This window comes from Choristoneura fumiferana, chromosome 17 (genome assembly GCF_025370935.1).
Source record: "Choristoneura fumiferana chromosome 17, NRCan_CFum_1, whole genome shotgun sequence".
In the NCBI taxonomy this organism is placed as follows: Eukaryota; Metazoa; Arthropoda; class Insecta; order Lepidoptera; family Tortricidae; genus Choristoneura; species Choristoneura fumiferana.
The window spans coordinates 13,857,940-13,880,178 of NC_133488.1; the positions used below are offsets into that span (position 1 = coordinate 13,857,940).

Genomic DNA, 22,239 nt, shown 5'->3' on the forward strand with positions numbered 1-22,239 from the left:
ATCACGAAAAAATTGACGATGATGCTAATTCAAACCATCACTAGAGAGTCATTAAGGTAATTTAAGTTATTTATTTGCTACAATAATACTTGACTTGGATGCATGACGATGATAAAGTATTCTAAACCCAATAATGTATCACAATTTATGTTCATTTTGCTAATAAACTGACAGTATCATAGTTATAATTATTTAATTCGCTGATCATTTTCAATGTTGTGAAAATATGTTTGCAACAGTGAATATGTACAAGTACCTATGTGACATTTCATAATAGAATGTTAACAGTTAAAGTGAGAATGTAGATAGATATTGTAGAAAGAATGGTGTAAAAGATTGTATTTATTATGTTCGAAATAAAACAAATTGAAATCGAAATGAAAAGTGCCTATTATTTTTTAATAAAACTTAATATACTCAGCGGCACAAAATTTGGCCCAATCCACATACAAAATTACCTATTTCTGCATACATTTGAGGGCCAGATTTTTTGCCGCTCAGTATATTATTTGTAATTACAAACTATATTTTTAAACAAAGATTTAAATTATATAAAAATGGCTCCAATGTATGAACCGCCATTGAGTAGGTACAGACTAACCCCCTTATTCATAAAACTTAACAAGCCTATGTTAACTAACAAATGCTTTGTCCCTTTCTAACAAATACAAATGTCGAAGTGACAGATAAGGACAAACGAATTTTAGCGGCATTTTAACTAAAATAGGTTTGATTGTCGTTTATGAATAAGGGGGTAAGATTCCATCAAAAGTCATAAATAGTAATAAGTAATAGCATTTTTAGTTGAACTTTAACTCAAAGTTTATTTTTTATTTCGCCAAACTTAATAACTTTAGATTAAATAGATCCTTCGTCTGTACCTTACTCTATGTAATTTATATTACTTATAGACGGTGGTACCATCAGCCAAATATTATTATGTGAAACAATAATGTCGATAACGTGTCTGTCAACTTGAAAGTTTCACTGTAGCGAAATATTCATTTGATAGTAAGTTTTATTTTTATTATGTTCATTTGGCTGACTGTACCACGGACTTGTACCTTCAACAGAGGTCTATTTGTGATACTGTTTAATCAGAATTGTTTTCTGTTTAACTTTCTATTATTTTTGGACCAATTCCGTCTGATCCTTGACCAGGTGCTCGAGATTAAGCTGACAGAGGAAAGCACTCCAGTTGACGTAGCCCTCTTGGATGAGGGTGTCGGCATCCTGCCATAGTTTGCACTGTGAAAGAATGAATTCTATTCAGACAACAAATAGCGTACCTATGATAACTACTTAAAGCATGCACAACACCACGTAACTTTTTACGAGCTCCTCTTTCCATTTATTTTGACTTGAGTAAGTATCATACCTCTGTCTCTTTCACGGGGGGCGCGTGACGGACTACTTTAAGGTAATCGCCTTCAGCGAGGTTATAAACTGGGCGCGTCTGGAAGTCTAGGAAGTTCATAAGGTCATCGTAGCGGATATTGCAGTTCTCATCAGTCTCCAATCTGTAGGAAAAATTATGTTGTAGATCAAAAATAACTAGGTCCAGGTGTGTGCATATAAAAAATATCATGTATTTGATATCATGTTGTACTTATATCAAAAATAAGTATGTGCTAGAATAAAATAATAAACTTTTTCATTTAATTATTTAACTAAAAATATTTCGCCGTAAATTATTATAGATGATAGCGGTTGTAGACCCGCGGCTCAGTCGGTTATGAAGCGAGCCGGGGGTCTTCCTCGATTAGCTCTAGGCGGGAGCTTCGTAATGTCAGTGTCACACGCTATAAAGTAGATTATCTCGTGCTAACGAAGACACATGCATTATTCCCGTTAAAAAAAATAAGTTGTAAGTAAGTAGGAGCATTCTAATGACAGCAAGAGAGAGACTCAAGATCAAGATCAAGCAAGTAGATTTATGCCTTGCTTGCTCACCTAACACATTCAGCGCCATTAGCCAATAGTTGAATTACCTGTTCACAGGCTATTTTCGTTATAAAGCGAGTTACTATAGGTATACCTACTGGTTACGAGCGTGAAGTGCACCAGTGCGTGTCAGTAAATATGTGGATAAAGTAGACAAGCGTTGTAAACGATCAAAATAGGTACTTAAATTTTTTAATTTTTACGCGCTTAATGTCAAGCGGCATTTTTTTACATGAAACTGACCGTGATTCCTCTCGTTCGTGGCTTACACTAATCTGAAGCCCTGCATTCGCTCGACTCCTAGCACTCACGCAGACAATATTATGTAGTCCATGAAGTCACTGCTGAGCGGCTGATGGTGCGTATGCATATTAGCTGGCGCAGCCGCGGCGCCCGCAGCACGTCCCCCAGTCCCTCGCGCACCCGCGCGCGGTCATCCCATAACTCTCCACACGCTCGGCACTTGGCACTTAGACAGCATGCAGTCCATGAGGTCGTTGCTGAGCGGCAAGTGGTGCGCGCGCAGCAGCTGGTTCGTCTGCGTGCGCCAGTCACTCGCGCAGCCGCGCGTGGTCGTCCCATAACCCTCCACACGCTCGGCACTTGGCACTTACACAGACAGCATGCAGTCCATGAGGTCGTTGCTGAGCGGGAGACGGTGCGCGCGCAGCAGCTGGCGCAGCCGCGGCGCCGGCAGCACGCCCGCGCCGCCGTCGTCCGCGTGCGCTAGTCCTTCGCGCAGACGCGCGCGGTCGTCCCACAACCCACGCGTCAGATCAGAGAACACCAACGACCTGTGTGCCGAGACAACTGACTGCTGTTGGCTATTTGACGTTAACAATCACTGGATATCCAGTAAAGAAAATTTCTAACAAAAAATAAAACCGCCTCCAAAAAAATAAAAAAAAATAACAAAAAATGGAACCGACTACAAAACCCTTGAAAATATTTTTCTAGGTACGTACTAGCTCGAAGTCGGTGCCTCAGCACGAGCCAGCAGGAGTGGGACAATAGTCGTCTACCTCTTTTGCATACTATGGGTTCCATTCAATCCCTCCTGCTGGGTTGTGCTGAGTCACCGACTTCGAGCTAGTACGTACATAGAAAAATATTTTCAAGGGTTTTGTAGTCGGTTCCATTTTTTGTTATTTTTTTTATTGTTTTGGAGGCGGTTTTACTTTTTTGTTAGAAATTTTCTTTATTTCCCACTTTTTAGTAATTCGTAGCCAAACAACATCTCACAGCGATTCTATTAAGCCCAAACACGACTTAGTTGCTTTGTTTTAGAACAGAGTTCCGTTGTCTACCTTCTGGCTTCAGCATCATATCAGTTCGAAAGAATCATTAACTTAAAGCTTTTTCTTAGTCGCTTATCTAGGTATTTTAATCATGATCTTTTATAGACGAGCGAGCGTTACTTAGCTTTGATGAGTTCCATTGGTCATCACGGTCTTCTTCATCAGGTCCAGGTTACCAAATGATACTTTCTGAATGTAAATGCTCATCTTAATGCTAAAAATGCCAAAATCGCTATAGGTGTGCCTATAAAATTTGAGGTTTATTCGTTTATCCCATTATCAGATCTTGACTTGGTGACAATGGGACCACCTCAGAAGAATACCCTTTCGATTACAAAAATAGTTTTGAAAATCGGTCCCCAATTGACTGAGTAATCGACGAACATACATAAAAAAAAATACAAACATCGGAACATGAACTTCCTCCTTTTTTGAAGTCGGTTAAAAATACGAGTTACTTATGTTGGGAGGCTATGGATTATGTTCGAAAGGTTTTTATTCTGTTTAAAAACCATATAAAGTATGTAACTGGCTGCACCTTAGCCTGTCCGAACGTACGAGTTAAGAAAAAAAAGTAAAAGTTTAAATGGTTGCAGTATCGTTTTAGCAACATTACGATACTGTGCTGATAGGGAATAGACTATAGACTTTTCTTTGTTATGTATGCTGTTATATTACTGTTCGTGGTTAAGTAAATCACAGATTACAGTATAGGAGTAGAAAAAAATAATTAATATATTTTCATTTTTGGAGAACAAAACTTGTTCTAATTTCAAACCATAAAACAATTGGTACTTACCTATAATTTCATTACAGAAAATATGCTCAGTATTAAAAGTATGTCAAAATCAAATTTAAGTATTGATATAGTTAAATTTGATTTTGACATTAATAATTTATCATTATACCTACATAATAATATTTTTATCATGATTATTATTATTAGTTCAACAATTATATCAAATGAGTGTCATATCGTTAATATAGCGTCAGTAGGTAGTGTAGTGTCATATACCTATAGCGTCAGTAGTTTAGTGTCATATATAGCGTAATCATAGAGGTAGCGACTATACGTAACGTTACGTACCTACCTAAAAATGCCACCTTACCTGACCATCTCCCTTCTGGGACTCTTTTCCTTTCCGGGATCGCCACGAAAGTATCTTATCAACGTTATAAATTCATGCTCCGTCATTTTCTCGCACATTATTTCTTTCAATGCTTGTCTGAAAGTTGTAATTAAGTAGGTATTAATTGTTTATCAAAAAATAACATTTACACATTTGAGAAACAAGCAAAATCCTCACTTGAAACATTTTGTAGACATAAGGTCCCTGTTACTTGGCAACACCGCTTCCATATATTTAGCGACAAAATCCTTGTAGCCATTTTCTTTAGACGCCAGAGTCCGGCGAATCTTGTCCATTATCAGAGGTACGTTAGCCATGGGATACTACAAAATTATGTCCACAGTAAGTAGGAACCAATTTTACCATAGAATTATTTTATTAGGTACCTACTCAATATCAGTACAAGTACCTACCTAATATCAATGTTCATCCATACTAATATTATATTATGTAAAAGTGTGTGTGTTTATGTGTTTGTATGTTTGATCGTCTTTCACGTCGAAACGATTCGACGTGATTTTTGGCATAGAGATAGTTTATGGGCCAGAGAGGGAACAGCGCGCAATGACCAAATTCGTCGCGGGCGAAGCCGCGGGCAAGAGCTAGTATTTCATATTAGGTCGGTCATTGAGTTTCCCGCATTTTCATTTTATGCTGCAGCCATATAACACGTAGGATATTATATTTTTCAGAGGAAAACGAAACCGAATAAAGACAAAACTAATAAAATCAGTAACTAGGTATGTCAAGAAAACTGAATCACCTGGTGAAATTTTTGTGCTACTTATGTCATGTTGACATCCCACACGTCTGCCAAAGAAATGACAGCGATATTGGTTATGACATGGTTCCACCCTGGTACAGTCAAGGGCAAAGATATCGACAAGGCCAAAGTTACAAAAATATGTATACACGACTTAATGCACTTAACATTAAGGCCGTGTATACATATTTTTGTAACTTTGGCCGTGTCGATATCTTTGCCCTTGACTGTACATGATTCAGTTTCCTCGACTGTACAACAATATCAATAAGTAACCAGTATAGCTATTTATTTATTTACAACTGCAATACCTCTTGCGCATTGACCTCCAAGTACCGTAGCGCATATTCATCGGCGGCGATGAGCCTGAAACAGTGCTGGTTGATAACCAGCTCGTTGCCGATCCACATGTCCTTGTCAGAATACGCCGGAGGCTCTTTGGGTACGAAGAAATCCACGTTGGGTAGATACATTTTGTCACGACGGAAGAATTTTCCACCCTATCAAATATCAAGTTTTAGGTTTAAGTTGTTAATAAAATTGACATTATAATAACCAACGCTCTCCGCTACAGCCGTAAATAATTGTTTTATAAAACTGCTAAAACTCCAGCTGCAATACCTCCCGCCAATGGACATCACTATATAATCTGTTCGAATGCCAAGATACTTTGAAAATTAAAATACTTATACATTACTTACCTTAAAGCCTGAATTTCGTTCACCCAATTCGAATATGCCTATGGTGTCGTCACACAGAAAATATTTAATTATGAAGTAACGGCGCGCGTCTTCAGGGTTATCGTTGATTAGTCGCGCAGCAAAACGGAGAGCATGCGAGTCGAAACCAACTCTAAAATACAATAAGCAAACCGGCTACATAAGTAGGTATATCATATCTGTAATTTCTTAGTTAAGTGGATAAATAAAGTGGAAGAAAATGGAATGTAGGTACTCGTATAATTTACACACCTATCTTTGTGTAAAAATTTTATGAAGTCTTTATGCGGTGGTTTAGGTAGCACGGTACGACAATTTTCGGCAGAATCATCGTAAGAACCGTAACCGTTCCAAGGAGGTAGTTTCCGATCCTTAATACTGACACTAATTTTCTCCGTTGTGTCGTCTCCTGGCGTCGGAAGAGGCACAAAAGTATCTGAAAAACCAAACAAAATGAACATGATAAGTAAGTCAAAAATGTTTTAGCTCTGATCTATCGCCCTTGTAAAACGGATGCCATGCCAACTGCTCGCGAGCTTCAACATCTGCTTGCAACTTTCTGTTGCAGCAGCTTGGTCTGGGTGTAGTCATTTCATTACTGAGCAACGCTGCTGGTACCTATACCTTCCGCCGCCTAACTTTGCCTAAAAGTTCTTTGCCCCGACTAGTACCACTAAAACTATAAAGGTATAATTCCAATAATTGAATAGGCATTATACCGTTAAGCGATTCGAACACAATCCGGGAGTAACGTAAAAACGTCGCATAAAAAATGTATCTCAAAATAGTGTCAAAACTGAGTATTAAGTAGGTACTTTTAGGCAGATTTATATGGCGCGTGGTATACCACCGGCACCGCCCTTCCGCACAGCAACCCGTTCCGCCGCCGTTACAGCCCTTGAGATTTGGATTCAATTAGGTTGAACTTTGCAAATACATTATTTATTAGCCTGGATATTGAAAGGGAGCGAAGGGCTCTATCGGTTCGGGCAAATGTGATCGCACGCAGATTTGCGGGGTGCTCGAGGGAGGCGAAGGTTACGTTGTTTCGAGCTTTTTGCACTTTTCCCTCTACACATGCAGTCTGTGGGCGCACTATACGCAACGGGCCTGGGGGGGCCCTTCGGGTCCAATTTAATAATGCGTTTCGGGCATTGTTGGGACTGCCTCGCCACTGTAGCGCATCAGGGATGTTTGTGGAGGCGCGCGTTAACTGTTTCTACCATGCGCGGGCGCGCCACATCCCTGCTGCGCCGCGTGCGGGGCAGTTCCAACACCGTCCTGCGTGTGATAGCGGACAGACTTGGCTGTGACTACATGTCACACTGTGAGGGACTGCATTCCCCTACCAGTGTGATACTGTGGTAGGATGAGTAAAGTTTTACTAATTTGTAAGTACCTACTAATCTTTAGAAACTAAGCAACAACTACTAACATAATATGTGTCCCAGTTACATGAAATAAATGATATTATTATTATTATTAGTCTTTGTCTGATTATTTAGTCAAGCGTACTCGTATAGAGGTCTTGTTCAGTATTATTTCAATTATTCGAGAGGCAGTAATTATTTACTTACCGAAGCCATACGTAACGCGGTAGTATTCCTTAGTGAAAGGATCGCAATCAGTGAGGACGACCTTACGCCCGTAAACATTCAAAACGGCCCCGATGCTCAAGTCTGCAGGACTATAGGATGCTAATTTTGGGCCACCCGTCATTTCAACTTGTGCTGGCAGTTTCTGGAATTAGAAATGTCTAATTATTGGTAACAATCGAAATAAACAAACAAAAGTTACGGTCACTCGTAGTTGGCAACCTTTTGTTTTTATTTGCATATTCATGATCATGATTCATGCTCGATAAACTCGGCTATAATGCCCATCCCATGAGAAACAACGGGGACAAAAACTGTGTCCTATGAACTCTTATAAATTAAGGAGGCAATATCGGTGTAAGTATAATTCAAATTAAACCTCTTGAACTTATTGAAGTAATCCAACCCTAGTAGTAATCTAATCCGAATTATACATTTTTTTATCAATAAATCGGCAAGAGCTTTTATCGCACACGCCCAGGATAGGGTTCCGTAGACATTACGAAAAAAATCAAGTACTTAATATGTTTCTAAGAATTTCGTATTGTGTAGTTACGGAATCTTCCAAGTTTAGCTATATTTTATACCTTTGGCTGCTATTTACTCTTAAACTACTAAAATAATTTTCAAGCAGTATTAGCCGTTATAACTTTCCTTGTAAACCCCTATTCATTTTCAAATACCTATCCAACGATACCCTCCAATAGTAGGGTTAGTTGAGAAAAAAAAATCACCTCCACTTTACGTCTATGGGAGGTATTGTAAAAATTTTTTTTTATTTTATTTCACCACTGTCGGCGTGATTAATATGTACCTATATTCATGCCAAATTACAGCTTTCTAGTACTAACGGTCTCTGAGCTTAGCCGCCGACGGACATACAGACAGACAGACAGACATGGCGAAACTAAAAGGGTTCGTAGTTGACTGAGGAACCCTAAAATTAAATATTCAGCTAAACATAATCAGCACCGATAATAGGCCAACGTTCAAATAGATCAAAAGCATCCGGAACTTAATACTAAGGCAAAATATTGTATGCAAAAATGGCCGCCAGATGTTGAAGCTTTGACATACCCGTGGCACCCGCATCCTCTTCAGAAACATCGGTCCAACCTCCACTCCGGAGTTAGGAGGAACCATTTCTTTAATTTCTATTGTATCGTCCGCCAAAAAATAATGTATCTCAAGAAGATGTATCGTTCCCGCTTCAGACTCACGATCATCCCAATAACCATAAAATCTGCAATTCCAAACAACAGGAGCTATACCTACGTGTCTTGGAGCATTTGGACTTATAGGTATTAACCACGCACACGTAACAGTATTAAGTACCTAAGTAGGTAAGAAAAAAAATACCTTAGCACTTGTCTATCAAAATCCAGAAACTGTCGAAACGGTCTATGCTTAGGTGGCTTAGACTTATCCACGGCTCTCTAAAATGTAAAAGTAAAACTTCTTATTTAATTTATGCCTTAGTGGATACTCAAAAGAAGTCCTAAAATAAGTATATTATTACTATTGAAAAAGTGTCCATCCCCTTTTTGTACGTACCTATTAGAACGGATTCATCGTATTTGGACAGAAACGTAATTCACCGGATTCGGATTTGACCTGAAAAGCATTTTACCTGATTCGCACTTGGCCAGAACGCGTTACGACAGAAGACTAGGTAAATGACGGAGTTCTGAGGTAACAAATATTTAAAAAAAATACAACCAAATTGATAACCTTCTCCTTTTTTTGAAGTCGATTAAAAATATCCCTAAGTCCCTAAGTTGGCACTTTTTATGAGTGTATAATAATTTTCCTAATTTAGACACAATGCTATGCAATCATCCAAGCTAGGCATCTAATATAAAGTGTAATTTGTGATGTATGAGACTTTTGAGACTTGAGAGAAGAGCTACCGAATACATTTTCCTAATAAATACCTATGTCATTTATTAAGTAAACTAAAATGTCTTACTTATATACCTCCCAAATCACCTACTGACCCATCATACAAAGCGGGCTTTAGTTTCTCCCAAAAAGTTCATAATTTCGTCATTCTTACTCTATCAACGAAGATCCTATCTTTTTCACTCATCCTTCGGGACTAAATCAAGAGAAAGAGATGGGAGGTAATTTAAATCAGGAGTTTCACAATTTTCAAAGCAGTTTGCATTTCTGTTGAAATAGGATAGACATTATTAGTTAAGTATTACGTTTATGTCGATGAGTATGAACTAACCGCGATAACGATCAAATGCGGGTTTGCCCTTTTACTTTTCCGTACAGATGCGTTGCAGGCAAAGTGCGATTCTGTCGACATGAGATCTGCCGAATCGCGATAATGGCCAGATGCTACTCTGTCCTTTTACTTTTCTGTACAGATGCGTTGCAGGCAAAGTGCGATTCTGTCGACATGAGAGCTGTCGAATCGCGATAATGACCAAATGCGAATCCGGTGAATTATGTTTCTGTCCAAATACGAGTAATCCATTAGAACTATGTACCTATTTAAGTATGTAGGTACTAGTTACAGAACTGTATCATATTCTAAGGTCTCTCTGAAATTTGAAATAGGTAGGTACGTGATCGTTTAAAAAAATACGTACCTCGACAGCGTCTGGCCAGTTTAATGGGTCGGGTACATTAATACCAAGACGATTTAAAAATACTCTTGTGAAGTTGTCGCAATTCACAATCTGTAAACACAGAAGTTGGTAAATGTGAAAACAATGAGTTATACATATATACATATTATATAAAGCCTTAATTGTTCTTAAATTTGTATAATGCCAAGTTAGTAACACACCAACAGTGAACTGTGAACTACACTTAAGTTTTTAGTATGTATTTAATATTTTGGTTTGGAGATTTACTTTAAAAACTTTTCCGTGAAAAGTGACTTCTCTTCCGATGTTGAGGTCAAGTACATCGTAGTACATGTCGTAGCTGAACGGAAGCCGTATTCGTTGACGACATATCATTGTTCCTAAAATTAAAATAACAAAGCTTCATTTAGCATTTGTATAATTAGGATAAAAGGAAAATTATTACTGTCTGTTAAATGGAGACGACAGTTTTAAGTAATTTGAGTAAGACCACCTTGAGACATCCCACTGTTCTCGGTTCGCGGCTCCATAACCTTTATAGTGCCATCCTCAAGAAAGAAGAATATTTCCACTTTGCGGAGTACACTTGACGCGCTCCGCATTTCATGTAGCGTTTGTTGGAAATACGCTTGAAAACGAAGGATCTAAAAATCAACGAGAACATTGGTAAGTAGATACTTATTGTGTGAATAATAGTATACTGAGCAGTAATAGCTAATTTTGTATGGAGAGTGGGCCAAAGGCCAAATTTTATGCCGCTGAGTATATTTGGTGTATCTAATCTATCCAAATTTTCAAAATATCTACTAAAAAAATGAAAAAAATTCAGAATATAAAAAATAACATACATGCTTATCATACATAATCCAAGTAGGTAGATCCGGTGCTTGTTTCCGGCAGTATAGTGATGGTACACGATTTTCCCCTTCAGTTTTATCTACCAACATGTTAACTCTGTCGATAGCAGTAAAAACCGGACGCACTCCAAACTTTGTTTTCCCAATCTGTAAGAGAATCGTTATCCTTGTTTATTAAATAATATAACGTTCATCATTCATGCGATTAATGGGAGAAAATCTTTGTTTTTAAATGTACTCGCCAATGGGTTGGAGCCGTAGCCAGGTAACATCGGCAATCTTGGATTTCGTACAGTCATGGTTATTGATTACCAAAATTGTATATAATAGATATTTAAAGGGAAATAAATAATTTATAAAAATATTGTAAGTCTCTCCCAAACTCTTTCACATTATTAACTCAATATTTCGTTACCATAGCAACGTTCGTGCTGAAAAAAGTTTGTATTTATATCAATATCACGATAGAAATTGCATCCTATAATATACAATAATACAATGTAGAATTTGACTGTATCGGCTGTCCCTTAGCTTAGCTTTATCCGCGGCGGGGAACAGGCCAACTAAAATCAAGACTATCCCACCGGGGATGTTTGGGTGGGATGGTCTTGCTTGATTTTTTAGTTGGCATTCATCTTAGAAATGATTAACCCCTTATTATATACAAAGCTTTATAATTATTATTTTTTAACTCAGTACAATATTAAACTTTATGTATTTCTCGTTTGGCTAAATGTACCAAGAAGGCGAAGTTCACAAAAAAACCAAGAGTGCAGTACTGTCACTGTCAACGTCAAAAGTGAGTGAAATTTGTGCTAACAATTTGACAATTTGTGTCGTTCTGTGTATTTCTGTTTGCATTTCCCTATTTTGTTTGCAAACGGCAGCGCGGCGTTACTACTACACGCAGAAATTCAGTTCAATTGAATCAGTTAAGAATACAATGTGCATTATCATTGCAGTCAGCCTGTTATCGTGTTCTTAAAATTTCAAAATGATCGACGTAAAGACGAAAATCCACTCATTCTTTATATTTAACTCAAGTTTCGGGCCTAAGGAAGGGGAAGTAAGTTCTGAAGAAGCTCTATGACTATGACTCGTGCCTTTTTATTGCAGTTGCTGTTTTAACTAATGTTTTTTTTTATTTCCAACAGGAACTGAAAAGAGTTCTATTCTTTCATCCGAGCCAAGTTGCTGCAGATGGACGTAAACTTCAAGTTGGGCTGTGCGAGGCTGTCGTCAAATTTATGTCGTAAGTTAATTAATACGGCTTATCCTTGTTGAAAGGCGAAATGTTGGAAGGCGTAGGCCTCCCATGAAGTGGTTAAACAATCTGGTAAAGACTGCGGGAAGTCAATAGCTGTGAGTAGCACCGATCGTCTTTGAGGCTTAAGTCCAGCAGTGGACTATGAGATGATTGATTTATCTAACCTTATGATTTTGTAAAATTAATTGTACTAACCCACAAAATAAACACTCATTCTCAGGACTTTCTCTTCGGAACCATGTGAAGCATTGCAAACTCAGACCAAAAGGCACATTTTTTACCAACCTGAGAAAGGCTACTGGATGGTGTTGGTAAGGAATTCAAATTTTAATTGTAAACATTTCTTAGTGTAGCTTTTTGTAAACATTTGGAGAAGTGACGTACCATGCAAAATTTTTAAGGTTACCTACATCATTTTCTTATATCACACTGCTTCCTTTCACAAATTTGGCAGAACATTTTGCCTTAAGATTTATTAACCTTTCAACCCCAACAACTCATATATACGCACCGCTGGTTCCACACCAACAACCTATATATATATGTCCAGGGGTCGGACAAAAAGTGTGGATGATGCACAAGATGATGTTTTTATTTAAACTTCCGTGTGACATGTAGTAACAAAGTAGCATTAATGAAGTAACAAAATAATTGTAAATAAATCAATGGAATTCAGTGAATAAAATAAATTTCATATCGTTTAATAAAGAGGTTGATAAATGATAAGTGATAATTGTTTATGAAAATCAAAAATACTATTTGAAATCATCCTATAAGTGGTTTGACGTCATCAGCACTTTTTGTCTGACCCCTGTATATGTCCATAACTTCAATGCAAAAGCAGTCTTCGTTCAATTGTATTATGGTTCAATTTTAGGCATTGCAATATAGAAGCCTGGCATATGGGTGATGTCTTTTGTATTTGATATGGCAGTGAAAAGGTTAATTGTACAATTTTTTGTGATGTGCAATAAAAAGTATAATGTGATTGTAACATGGTATTTCAATTTGACTTTCAGGTTGTAAGGATTCCCTACACAACAAAAGCTCTATCAGCTATTGGAGAAAGCAGGGGTGATGTAGTAAGTAGTATTAACCAAATCTATCTTTTTAACTTTTTCCTTTTGTACCATATCATGTAACTTGTGGACTTATTCTCTACAACCTTTACCCCGTATTAGCCCCTCCCACAGAGATTTGCTCTCAAAAATGTTGCCATTCAAACAAGAAATCTCCATTTTGTCCCAGAGAATATGACAACACAAAAAAGTTAGGAACTACTGTTTTCCTCAGAACATGTGACCGTTTAATATGACTGGCTATATTTATTTATTTTTCGAAATATTGTCAGCTTATTTGTTTATTAATTATTCATTGATATACCAACAGTGTTCACATAGGAAATTACATTAGATATACAATATATATGTATATATTATCAAAAGTAAATTGTCGTCTGCATCATGCAGCAAATATGTCTAATGTAATTAACCTTAACTAATCTTGTCTTTATAATAAACTAATCCCTTTTCTTTGCAGATTGAACCATCAGTAATGTATGACCTACTGATATCAGCGTACAGACTGTTCAGAATGTTTGTGGGACCATTCCAAGATATTTCACCAGATGAAATATACACAACATGTGATAAATTTTTTGGTCCGGTGAGTTATTTTTATTACTATGGTACGCAAATCAATAAATTATTTTGTTCAGGCCTTTTATGTGTATGACAAATCATTGCAGATTACTTGGTTGACACAGTTGTATGTGGTGCGTGAGCGCGTGGGAAACAGAGCCTTCCAATTATACTGTGCAACCGGGAATCGCTGCAATATATCATTGTTGTGTGTGTGCTTTATTCAATACATAATTATACTCATACATCATCTCATACACTAACTTTTACCACCTATTTCCCGTTGGATAGGAAATGGATATATAATTGTTAACAGTATTTTTAACTACCTTTTACTAGCAATGGCTATAGTTCGGGTTGCGTGCTGGGATGGAAGAGATGAACAAAGTAGGTAGCTAATATTCTTTAATAACACACATGTATGTTATAAGAAAAGTTCAGAAGGCGGGCTAACCAGGCGGGAGTCGGGGCGCGTTGGTAGGCGCGTGGCAAGTAAGGTGGTTGTGTACCGACTGGCGTCCGTTGGCCGCGGGCCCCGCGTGGTTAGCTAAAATGCTGATCACACAATATGTGGCAGGGGTGTCGCCACATCACTCCCCCCCCTTTTTTGAGAAAAATAAAATGTATACATAAAAAAACTTAGCCAAAAATAAAAACAATTGACAACTTGTAACCTCTTTTCATGACTGACTGTACTCTTATATTGTTACGGTAATGCTGATGCAAATAAATCGACGCTGCGCTCATGTTTACGACGTTTGTAATATGATCGCTCTGTGCCCGCGCTGACGCTGCTCCACCGCTATGCAACGTGACTGGGCTGGAATGCGGCGCTTGTAGGTCCCGCTTGATCATGCTCTGACGAGAAAGTCTTCATGCCATACGCCTTTGCGGCTGTAATGACTTCATGAGCGACCTCTGCGTGTAATGGCATGACTCCCTGCGACGACACTCGACGGTGCAATGAAGATCCTCTAACCACACGCTTTGGCGGCTGTGATGGCTTCAAGATGGATTTCAAATGACACGATGTCCGGCGGCAATATATAACATCCTTTAACCACACGCTTTGGCGGTTGTGATGGCTTCTAGGAATGAAACGACGTTCGGCGAAAAAATTTGCTGATGTAACGATATGTGTTTGTGTAAGATTGGTCCGGAACGGTGCTATCTTGCTTTTGCCGCTATCAGATAGCAGTTCGGTGGTCTGACTGCTCGACTGTTGAGGCTCTTACTTCTGAGGTCACTTTGTGGTTTCACTGAATTTAACCGCCTGGTTAGCTCACAAACGAATCTAGTTAGCACGTGTTCGAAAACGGGGTCACCACTTTAACTACCTTTTTACTGGTAAAGTCTATAGTTCGGGTTGCGTGCTGGGATGGAAGAGATGAACAAAGTAGGTAGCTAATATTCTTTAATAACACACATGTATGTTATAAGAAAAGTTCAGAAGGCGGGCTAACCAGGCGGGAGTCGGGGCGCGTTGGTAGGCGCGTGGCAAGTAAGGTGGTTGTGTACCGACTGGCGTCCGTTGGCCGCGGGCCCCGCGTGGTTAGCTAAAATGCTGATCACACAATATGTGGCAGGGGTGTCGCCACAGTATCATACATTATTTTTTACAATTTTACATCATAATCAGTAGTATTTTTTTTCTTTATTTTCAGTACATAGCATCCAAAAACCTCACAAATGATATAAGTGATGTCATACAGGGTATCAGTTACTTGCCACTGGACAAAAATTCTTTCTTCAAAGTCTTGTGCTTCATTGACCTTGTTGAAGTCACTTATCCTGACTTCAAGTGTGTCTCATTCGTTTATAATGAACAACTGATCTGGTGAGTAATCTCCATCATATGGTAAACAGGATTAATAAGATAATTCATTTAAAATGTTCATATTGCATAATTTAAAAAAAAATCTGCTGTGTGGTTCAGGCTTAAGTCTATTAGGAAGTATTCCAAACCATAATCATCATTTTCTTCTGGATATTATTTCACTCAACTTTGATCTTCTGGTAAAAATATCTTTATTTGGAAAACAACACTTATATAATCCCTATATATCCCTATAATATTATAAATGCGAAAGTAACTCTGTCTGTCTGTCTGTCTGTCTGTCTGTCTGTTACCCTTTCACGTCGAAACTACTGAACCGATTTTGATGAAATTTGGTATATAGGTAGTTTGAACCCCAAGGATCAACATAGGATACCTTTTATTCCGGTAGAGGGCGCCACCGCGCGATAACCTAGTCTGTAATAAGTACATAATATTAACTAGTTATTGTAATTCTACAGGAATGGCCTTTCAACCAACGACATGCTGACTCTTTATCAATATTTAGTACAAAAGTTACTACCAGAGCAAGTAGAGAAAGAGTTGCAAGGTGGTGCTGTGGCCGCGGCACAAAGGCATGGTCGCTTCATTTTGCCTCAGAATGGTATACGCAACCAAGATGACTTGCAAACCCTTTCTAAAGTGCATCTTATGCTCGAAGATGACATGGAATCAAAGCAATATTACCTAATTATATACAGAACTTTGAGTGCTACAGTCTGTTTTACAGTTGATGGTGGGTATTAATCCATACTATCCATACTATATACTTATACTATATAATATTATAAATGCGAAAGTAACTCTGTCTGTCTGTCTGTCTGTTACGCTTTCACGCCTAAACCGCTGAACCGATTTTGATGAAATTTGGTACAGAGATAGAATAGACCTTGGGAAAGAACATAGGCTATTTTTTATTGCGAAAAAGAGGCTTTAAGGGGTTGAAATAGGGGAAGAAAGTTTATAGGGCGGAAGTTCGTCGCTGTCGAAGTTAAAACCATGAAACTTGGCATTTAGGCGCTTAATAAGAAATAAATCGATATTTCTTTGAGCTTTTTTGAAAATTCGACCTGTGAGGGGGTGAAATAGGGGATGAAAGTTTATATGGAAGATCGTCATTGTCGAAGATAAATCGATGTTTCTCTATGAAACTTGGCATTTGGACACGTGATAAGAGATAAATACATATTTGTTCAAGCATTTTTGAAAATTCTTCCTATGAGGGGGTGAAATAGGGGATGAAGTTTATATGGAAGATCGTCATTGTCGAAGATAAATTGATGGTCCTTTATGAAACTTTTGTTCAAGCGTTTTTGAAAATGTTACCTGCTAGGGGATGTTAGCAGAGGGGATGGTGCAGTGTTAGCAGAACCTTCTTAACTCATAAGCAAAATTTACGCAATGTGGGGTCATTTTAGATGGCTTATTCACATAGACAGTCAGACATGAAAAATTATGATTTACAGATTTTTCTTATTTATTTTGCTATGAGCTACCTTTATGCAAAATTCCAAGTTTCTAGGACAGCCGGAAGTACCTACCCTATAAATTTTTCTGTTGAGGCAATTTGTATGGAAACACCTTTTGAATGCCTGTAGCTTTTGATTGCCTTGACTTAGAGGTTTGATTTTTACAGCTTTCGGGAATATTGACCTAAGTTAAGGGTCTTAATTTCAACTCGATACCTATACTCCGCGCGTTTACGAGATAAAGGGTCTTGACAGACAGACGGACGGACGGACAGCAAAGTAATCCTACAAGGGTTCCATTTTTCCTTTTTAGGTACGGAACCCTAATAAATATTTGCTCTGGCGCTTTTTAAATTTCGACCTATTTACTTGAAAATATGGGGATGAAAGTTCTTAAGGAACGTATAAGTATATTTAACGGAAATATGTGTAGCTATGCTTTGTAAAAAGGCCTTGACTTACAGTAAAGGACGTAAGGTGAGAGTTCACTATGAAGAATTAGTCCTTTTGTGTTGGCAGGGTAGAATACACGTCGTATTGCTAAAATGTGGCTACCCGCAAAATATTTATGTTTTACCAAAGAACATCGGATGGATGTATGTATGGAAGAACAAAAAAAAATACTTTATATTTATAGCAATGTATTAAAATAGTTTCGGTAAACCATAGAAGTTTCTATGTACTATTATTGGCAGAATAGGTATCCTATATAAATTAAATAATTCCCAAAATTACTATTCCACGCGGACGAAGTCGCGGGCAAAAGCTAGTTTTATAATAAAATAGCTTACTAGCCTATACCTGCGGCTTCGCACGCGTTAATACTATGGTTTTCTACCAGTCTGAAGTTGATCAGTGCCTCAGCACGAGCCAGCAGGAGTGGACCTATAGTCATCTACTTCACCTACGCACTATACGCTATAAACACTCGTGCTGGCTCGTGCTGAGGCACCGACCAACTTCAGACTGGAAGAAAATTATTTTCATGGTTTTTTTGTAGCCAGTTAAATTTTTTGTTATAACATTTTTTTCACACTTTTTAGTGTAAATAATCTAAGATACAATAGTTTAATATCAACTGTTCGTCACCTTTTACGAAAGATTGCTTTTTCCGATGCAGAGACGTTCATTATTGAGGAGTCCTGGTGCTTCACCACACGTTTTACGATATGCATTACGAGAAGCATAAATTGCTTAGCAACAAAAAAAAATTGAACTCGGTTCATAAATGACGGAGTTCTGAGGTAACAAACATTAAAAAAAAAAAAACAACCGAATTGATAACCTCCTTTTTTGAACTTGGTTAAAAAATATCATAAGCACTAATAACGATATCTTACAACCACGCACCTAAGACCTGTAAGATGTCATGATTGGTTATTTGGAGTCTTTTTGTATTTTTTTGCAACGCCAAATTTGTTATTTGGAGTTGAAATAAAAAATACAAAAAGACCCCAAATAACCAGTCATAATTTGATTGCTTAGTAGCGACATCTCTTGTCGGGGTGAGCGGTTAGTTCCGAAAGTATGTTACGTCTCTCGATGAGAGCGAAACACAGATGTCGCTAGTGCTGCTGCTTAAGTAGCGTAGTAGAAATAAGCAACCTGAGATATGGGTGCATTGGAGAAATTCGTGTCTGTACTCCTGTCCAGTAGTAGTGTAGGGGGTATGGCACGCAGCACGGAATGCTGAGGACCTGGGTTCGATTCCCAGCGCTGGTCTCTTTCTGGTTTTTCTGTGCATCCATTTCTCAGTTTGTATTCTCTGTAAGATGTCGTTAGTAGTGCAATACTTTTCGATATTTTAATGGTAGGCGCGCTTACCCCCTGCCTTACCTCATATTATATTAGGTATATTGAGAGCAGTAGATCCAGTACATACTTACATTGATGAATACAGTACAGTCGTATTGCCATAGTATTAGGGTAATCCAATCACATATTAATTTACAATGTTTACAAACATCCTTATTGATATAAGTCACTATTATGAAATAATAGTGTAGTCATTTCTAACAGTGGGTGCACTTATTTCTCTCGGTGCTAACTGTATCGCTTGCCTACCTTCTATCAATAGAGTACAGGCAAGTGTAGTAGGTACAGTTAGACTGAGGCTCGCGAAGGCGGCTGGGGGGGCGCCTCGCTCGGATCCGCGTAGTTGCCCTGTCGAGACGGTCGAGTTACCTGACTAGTTATTACGCTATGCTTACAAGGAAGGAAGGGAGCATAATATAGGTAGTTATGTATGTATGTACGTATAAGGAAGTAATTGTCTTTCTCTCATTCCAGTTAATAAAAGTCTGGAATTGGAAACTTTCAAATCACTGGACGCATTTGTTGGGCCGCAGTTGTCATCGATAGCATCAGCTATCAGCGAGCAGTGCGCATTGCACGCCCTCCAAACAGCACAGCTGGCTAACAGCGATAACAAGTTTGTCTACTTCAACAGATTAAACTTGGCTTTCAAAACATCCGTAAGTACAAGCTGTGTATGAATTTAAAATTAAAAATATAAGACATAATTTTATCCAACTTTAAATGCTTTCAGTCTCCACTAAACAAATTGATTCCCTCTACCACCATAAAACCCGAAGTTCTTAGTATAATTGGGGGCATGCATGCAGACAGACAAAGGTAAATTATTCATTTGTATACAACTGATTTGATTTAATAGACTCCTTAGACAAATATTTTAAATTAATAAAAAAATCTTTCAGTCTGGGAAATTACGGCGAAATTATTATCAAAACTCCAGATGAGTACTGGATTACAGGCAAATCGTCAAATGAAAGAGAATTCTATGTCATCATTCAAGAAAAGAATGCAAATCTAAAGGAAATTGCAGGTAAAGTAAATGCGATACACGCGACGCAATGTTTTACAGAGGGAGGGAGTCTGGGAAAAAAATAAACGAGCAAAGTGTCACATGTCACATTTTTTGAAATCATCTTAAAAATTCAGGCTAAATAAAGGCGCCTTCTTGGACGCGCTCAGCAAGCTAGTCTCCTTAAAATGCTTTTACACCAGCGAAGCGAAGTTTCACGACGAGACAAGGTGGGGTCATACATAACTAAAATCGCGCCAGCCGATTTCCAGCAAAAATTGCCATTCTTATTCTTATGGACTCGCAACCCATCGCGAAAGTTATATATTTAAAATGCAAAATTAATAAACACCAAGCTCGCAGGAATACAGTTCGTTATTACATCAATAAATATACTCAGCGGCACAAAATTAGGCCCACCTTTCATACAAAATTACCGATTCTGCCTACACTTGAGGGCCAGATTTTTTTCCGCTCAGTAATTTAAATTCACTAGTCGCATATCCTCGTCAATAGCATTCCCATTGAATATGTGCCAGGAGAGAATTGAAAATTTGCCATACAATACAATAGGTACAAATAAATTCAATCAAACTCGTCTTGGCTCGCCGATGGAAAAGCACCTTTGCCTATATGTTATCTCATTTTAACGCACATGAGACGTCAATTTACATAGTTGAAACTTGAGAATCTTGAAATAAAAGTATTACATGTTATTTTTGATTTCCGTTAACTTTAAGAGAACATTCAATAGGTCAAACGAAGTTTATTTCTCCAAGACACTAGTGGTCTATGGTCTAACCCTTACTACGGTACTATTCAATGGAAAAAATCAATCATGTAAACAAAGCAATTTTTCACGATTACTCCGTAGTTACTTACATTTGAACGCCAATCCCGATCATATTCACATCTCAATGAACTCACCACTGTTTTTAACAATCACTTTATCATTAAATAATCGTGTAAATATGTTTATTTTATATAATTAATTGGAAGACGAAAATCCGTTATATTTGTCAAATTGACATGATATTTTTTTCCTCACCGAAGTTGGTCTATGGTCGGTCTAGTCTCTGGAAATTTAGTGCTGTACCTACAAAATTAATTATTTGACTGAACCAACCTTACCTACCGATAATTATGGCTGGCTCTGCAAATTGAGGAATTTTATTGGTTCAGGTTGTAGAGCGTATTCATAAGCATACCTATTAACTTATTCGTAATATTGACATTATTAAAAACAAGCATGCCAAATTTCATGACTCCAGCGGTTGTTATTTCGAGATTTTATCCCTATCTCGTGGGAATAACGGGATAAAAAGTAGCCTATGTGTTATTCCAGATGTTCAGCTATCTACATACCAAATTTTATCAAAGTCCGTCTAGCCGTTTTTTGTATAGCTTATTTTTATATTTATAATGGTAACCCCGGGGCTATTGTAGCTGGGGGATATTGTATCTGAGCCGTCTAATGGCGTCCATACGACGCCATGCTCGCCATGTTTAGGTGTGTTGTGTGAAGATAGTCTTCTGACGAACACAACGTAAAATGGCAGAGAAGAAAATGGCGTCGTAAGGACGCCATCAGACGGTTCAGATACAATATCCCCCCAGCTACAATAGCCCCGGGTCACCTTACACCCGCCATTCTGACTCTTTGCCCCATTGGACAGAAGTTATTTATTAAAAAAAAATAAGGCGGTATAAATAAACTTGTATTTTCATTTCGCTACTATTTTATCATAGCTGTAAACATACAAATAATAAATACTTAAATAATGAAATATGAATAAATTCAAAATAATTATTTACTGCTGATTGAAGTATGTTAAAGAGCATTCACATCACTAGAGCTAACGTCAGTCAGTCAGTCAGCCAGTCGTCAGTCAAGTGTCAATGTCAGTAGCCACATTTGTTTACACGATTGATTTTTTCCATTGAATAGTATTATAGTTTTAGTTTTGTTGATTTGGCCAAAAAGTTAAGTATCAGGTATCAATGATCTCTCGAAGTTAACGTTAATCAAGAAAAGTACTAAGTATAATAAGAAATGGTTAAATTATGTTTTGTTTCCGTTTCAGATGAAGTAAAACGAATATGTGAAGTACAGATGAAAGGTATATTTTTTTATCCAATGTAGATAGAGAATCAAAGATATAACTTAAAATAACGTATTTATAATAATTATCAATTTTATTTACTGTTATTATGTGATCGTGTTTTATGGAATAAAATGAATTGTGTAGTATATTGAATTCGTTTATTTAATTACCTAACTATTGCCACCCCATTT

General features: G+C 37.7%; 2 protein-coding genes across 2 annotated transcripts; one reads left to right on the top strand and one right to left on the bottom strand.

The window, feature by feature from the left end:
- Positions 1-372: 372 nt before the first annotated feature.
- LOC141437386 (EF-hand domain-containing family member C2-like) lies at positions 373-11,398 on the bottom strand. Its single transcript, XM_074100710.1, has 16 exons — positions 11,149-11,398; positions 10,898-11,053; positions 10,543-10,693; positions 10,317-10,429; positions 10,050-10,139; positions 8,809-8,885; positions 8,527-8,692; positions 7,432-7,594; positions 6,107-6,290; positions 5,837-5,987; positions 5,447-5,635; positions 4,550-4,695; positions 4,352-4,468; positions 2,559-2,738; positions 1,379-1,520; positions 373-1,248 (listed from the first exon to the last, which is right to left on the bottom strand). Exons 1-16 carry the CDS (start codon positions 11,203-11,205, stop codon positions 1,126-1,128), a joined length of 2,205 nt encoding a protein of 734 aa, XP_073956811.1. The 5' UTR covers positions 11,206-11,398; the 3' UTR covers positions 373-1,125.
- A 300-nt stretch (positions 11,399-11,698) lies between these two features.
- Positions 11,699-22,201, top strand: Ccz1 (vacuolar fusion protein CCZ1). The gene is made up of 11 exons (XM_074100716.1): positions 11,699-11,972; positions 12,061-12,158; positions 12,394-12,484; positions 13,193-13,255; positions 13,713-13,838; positions 15,478-15,650; positions 16,112-16,386; positions 19,409-19,593; positions 19,668-19,753; positions 19,837-19,964; positions 22,028-22,201. The coding sequence occupies exons 1-11, from the start codon at positions 11,901-11,903 to the stop codon at positions 22,084-22,086; spliced, it is 1,356 nt and encodes a 451-aa protein (XP_073956817.1). The 5' UTR covers positions 11,699-11,900; the 3' UTR covers positions 22,087-22,201.
- The last annotated feature ends 38 nt before the right edge of the window (positions 22,202-22,239 follow it).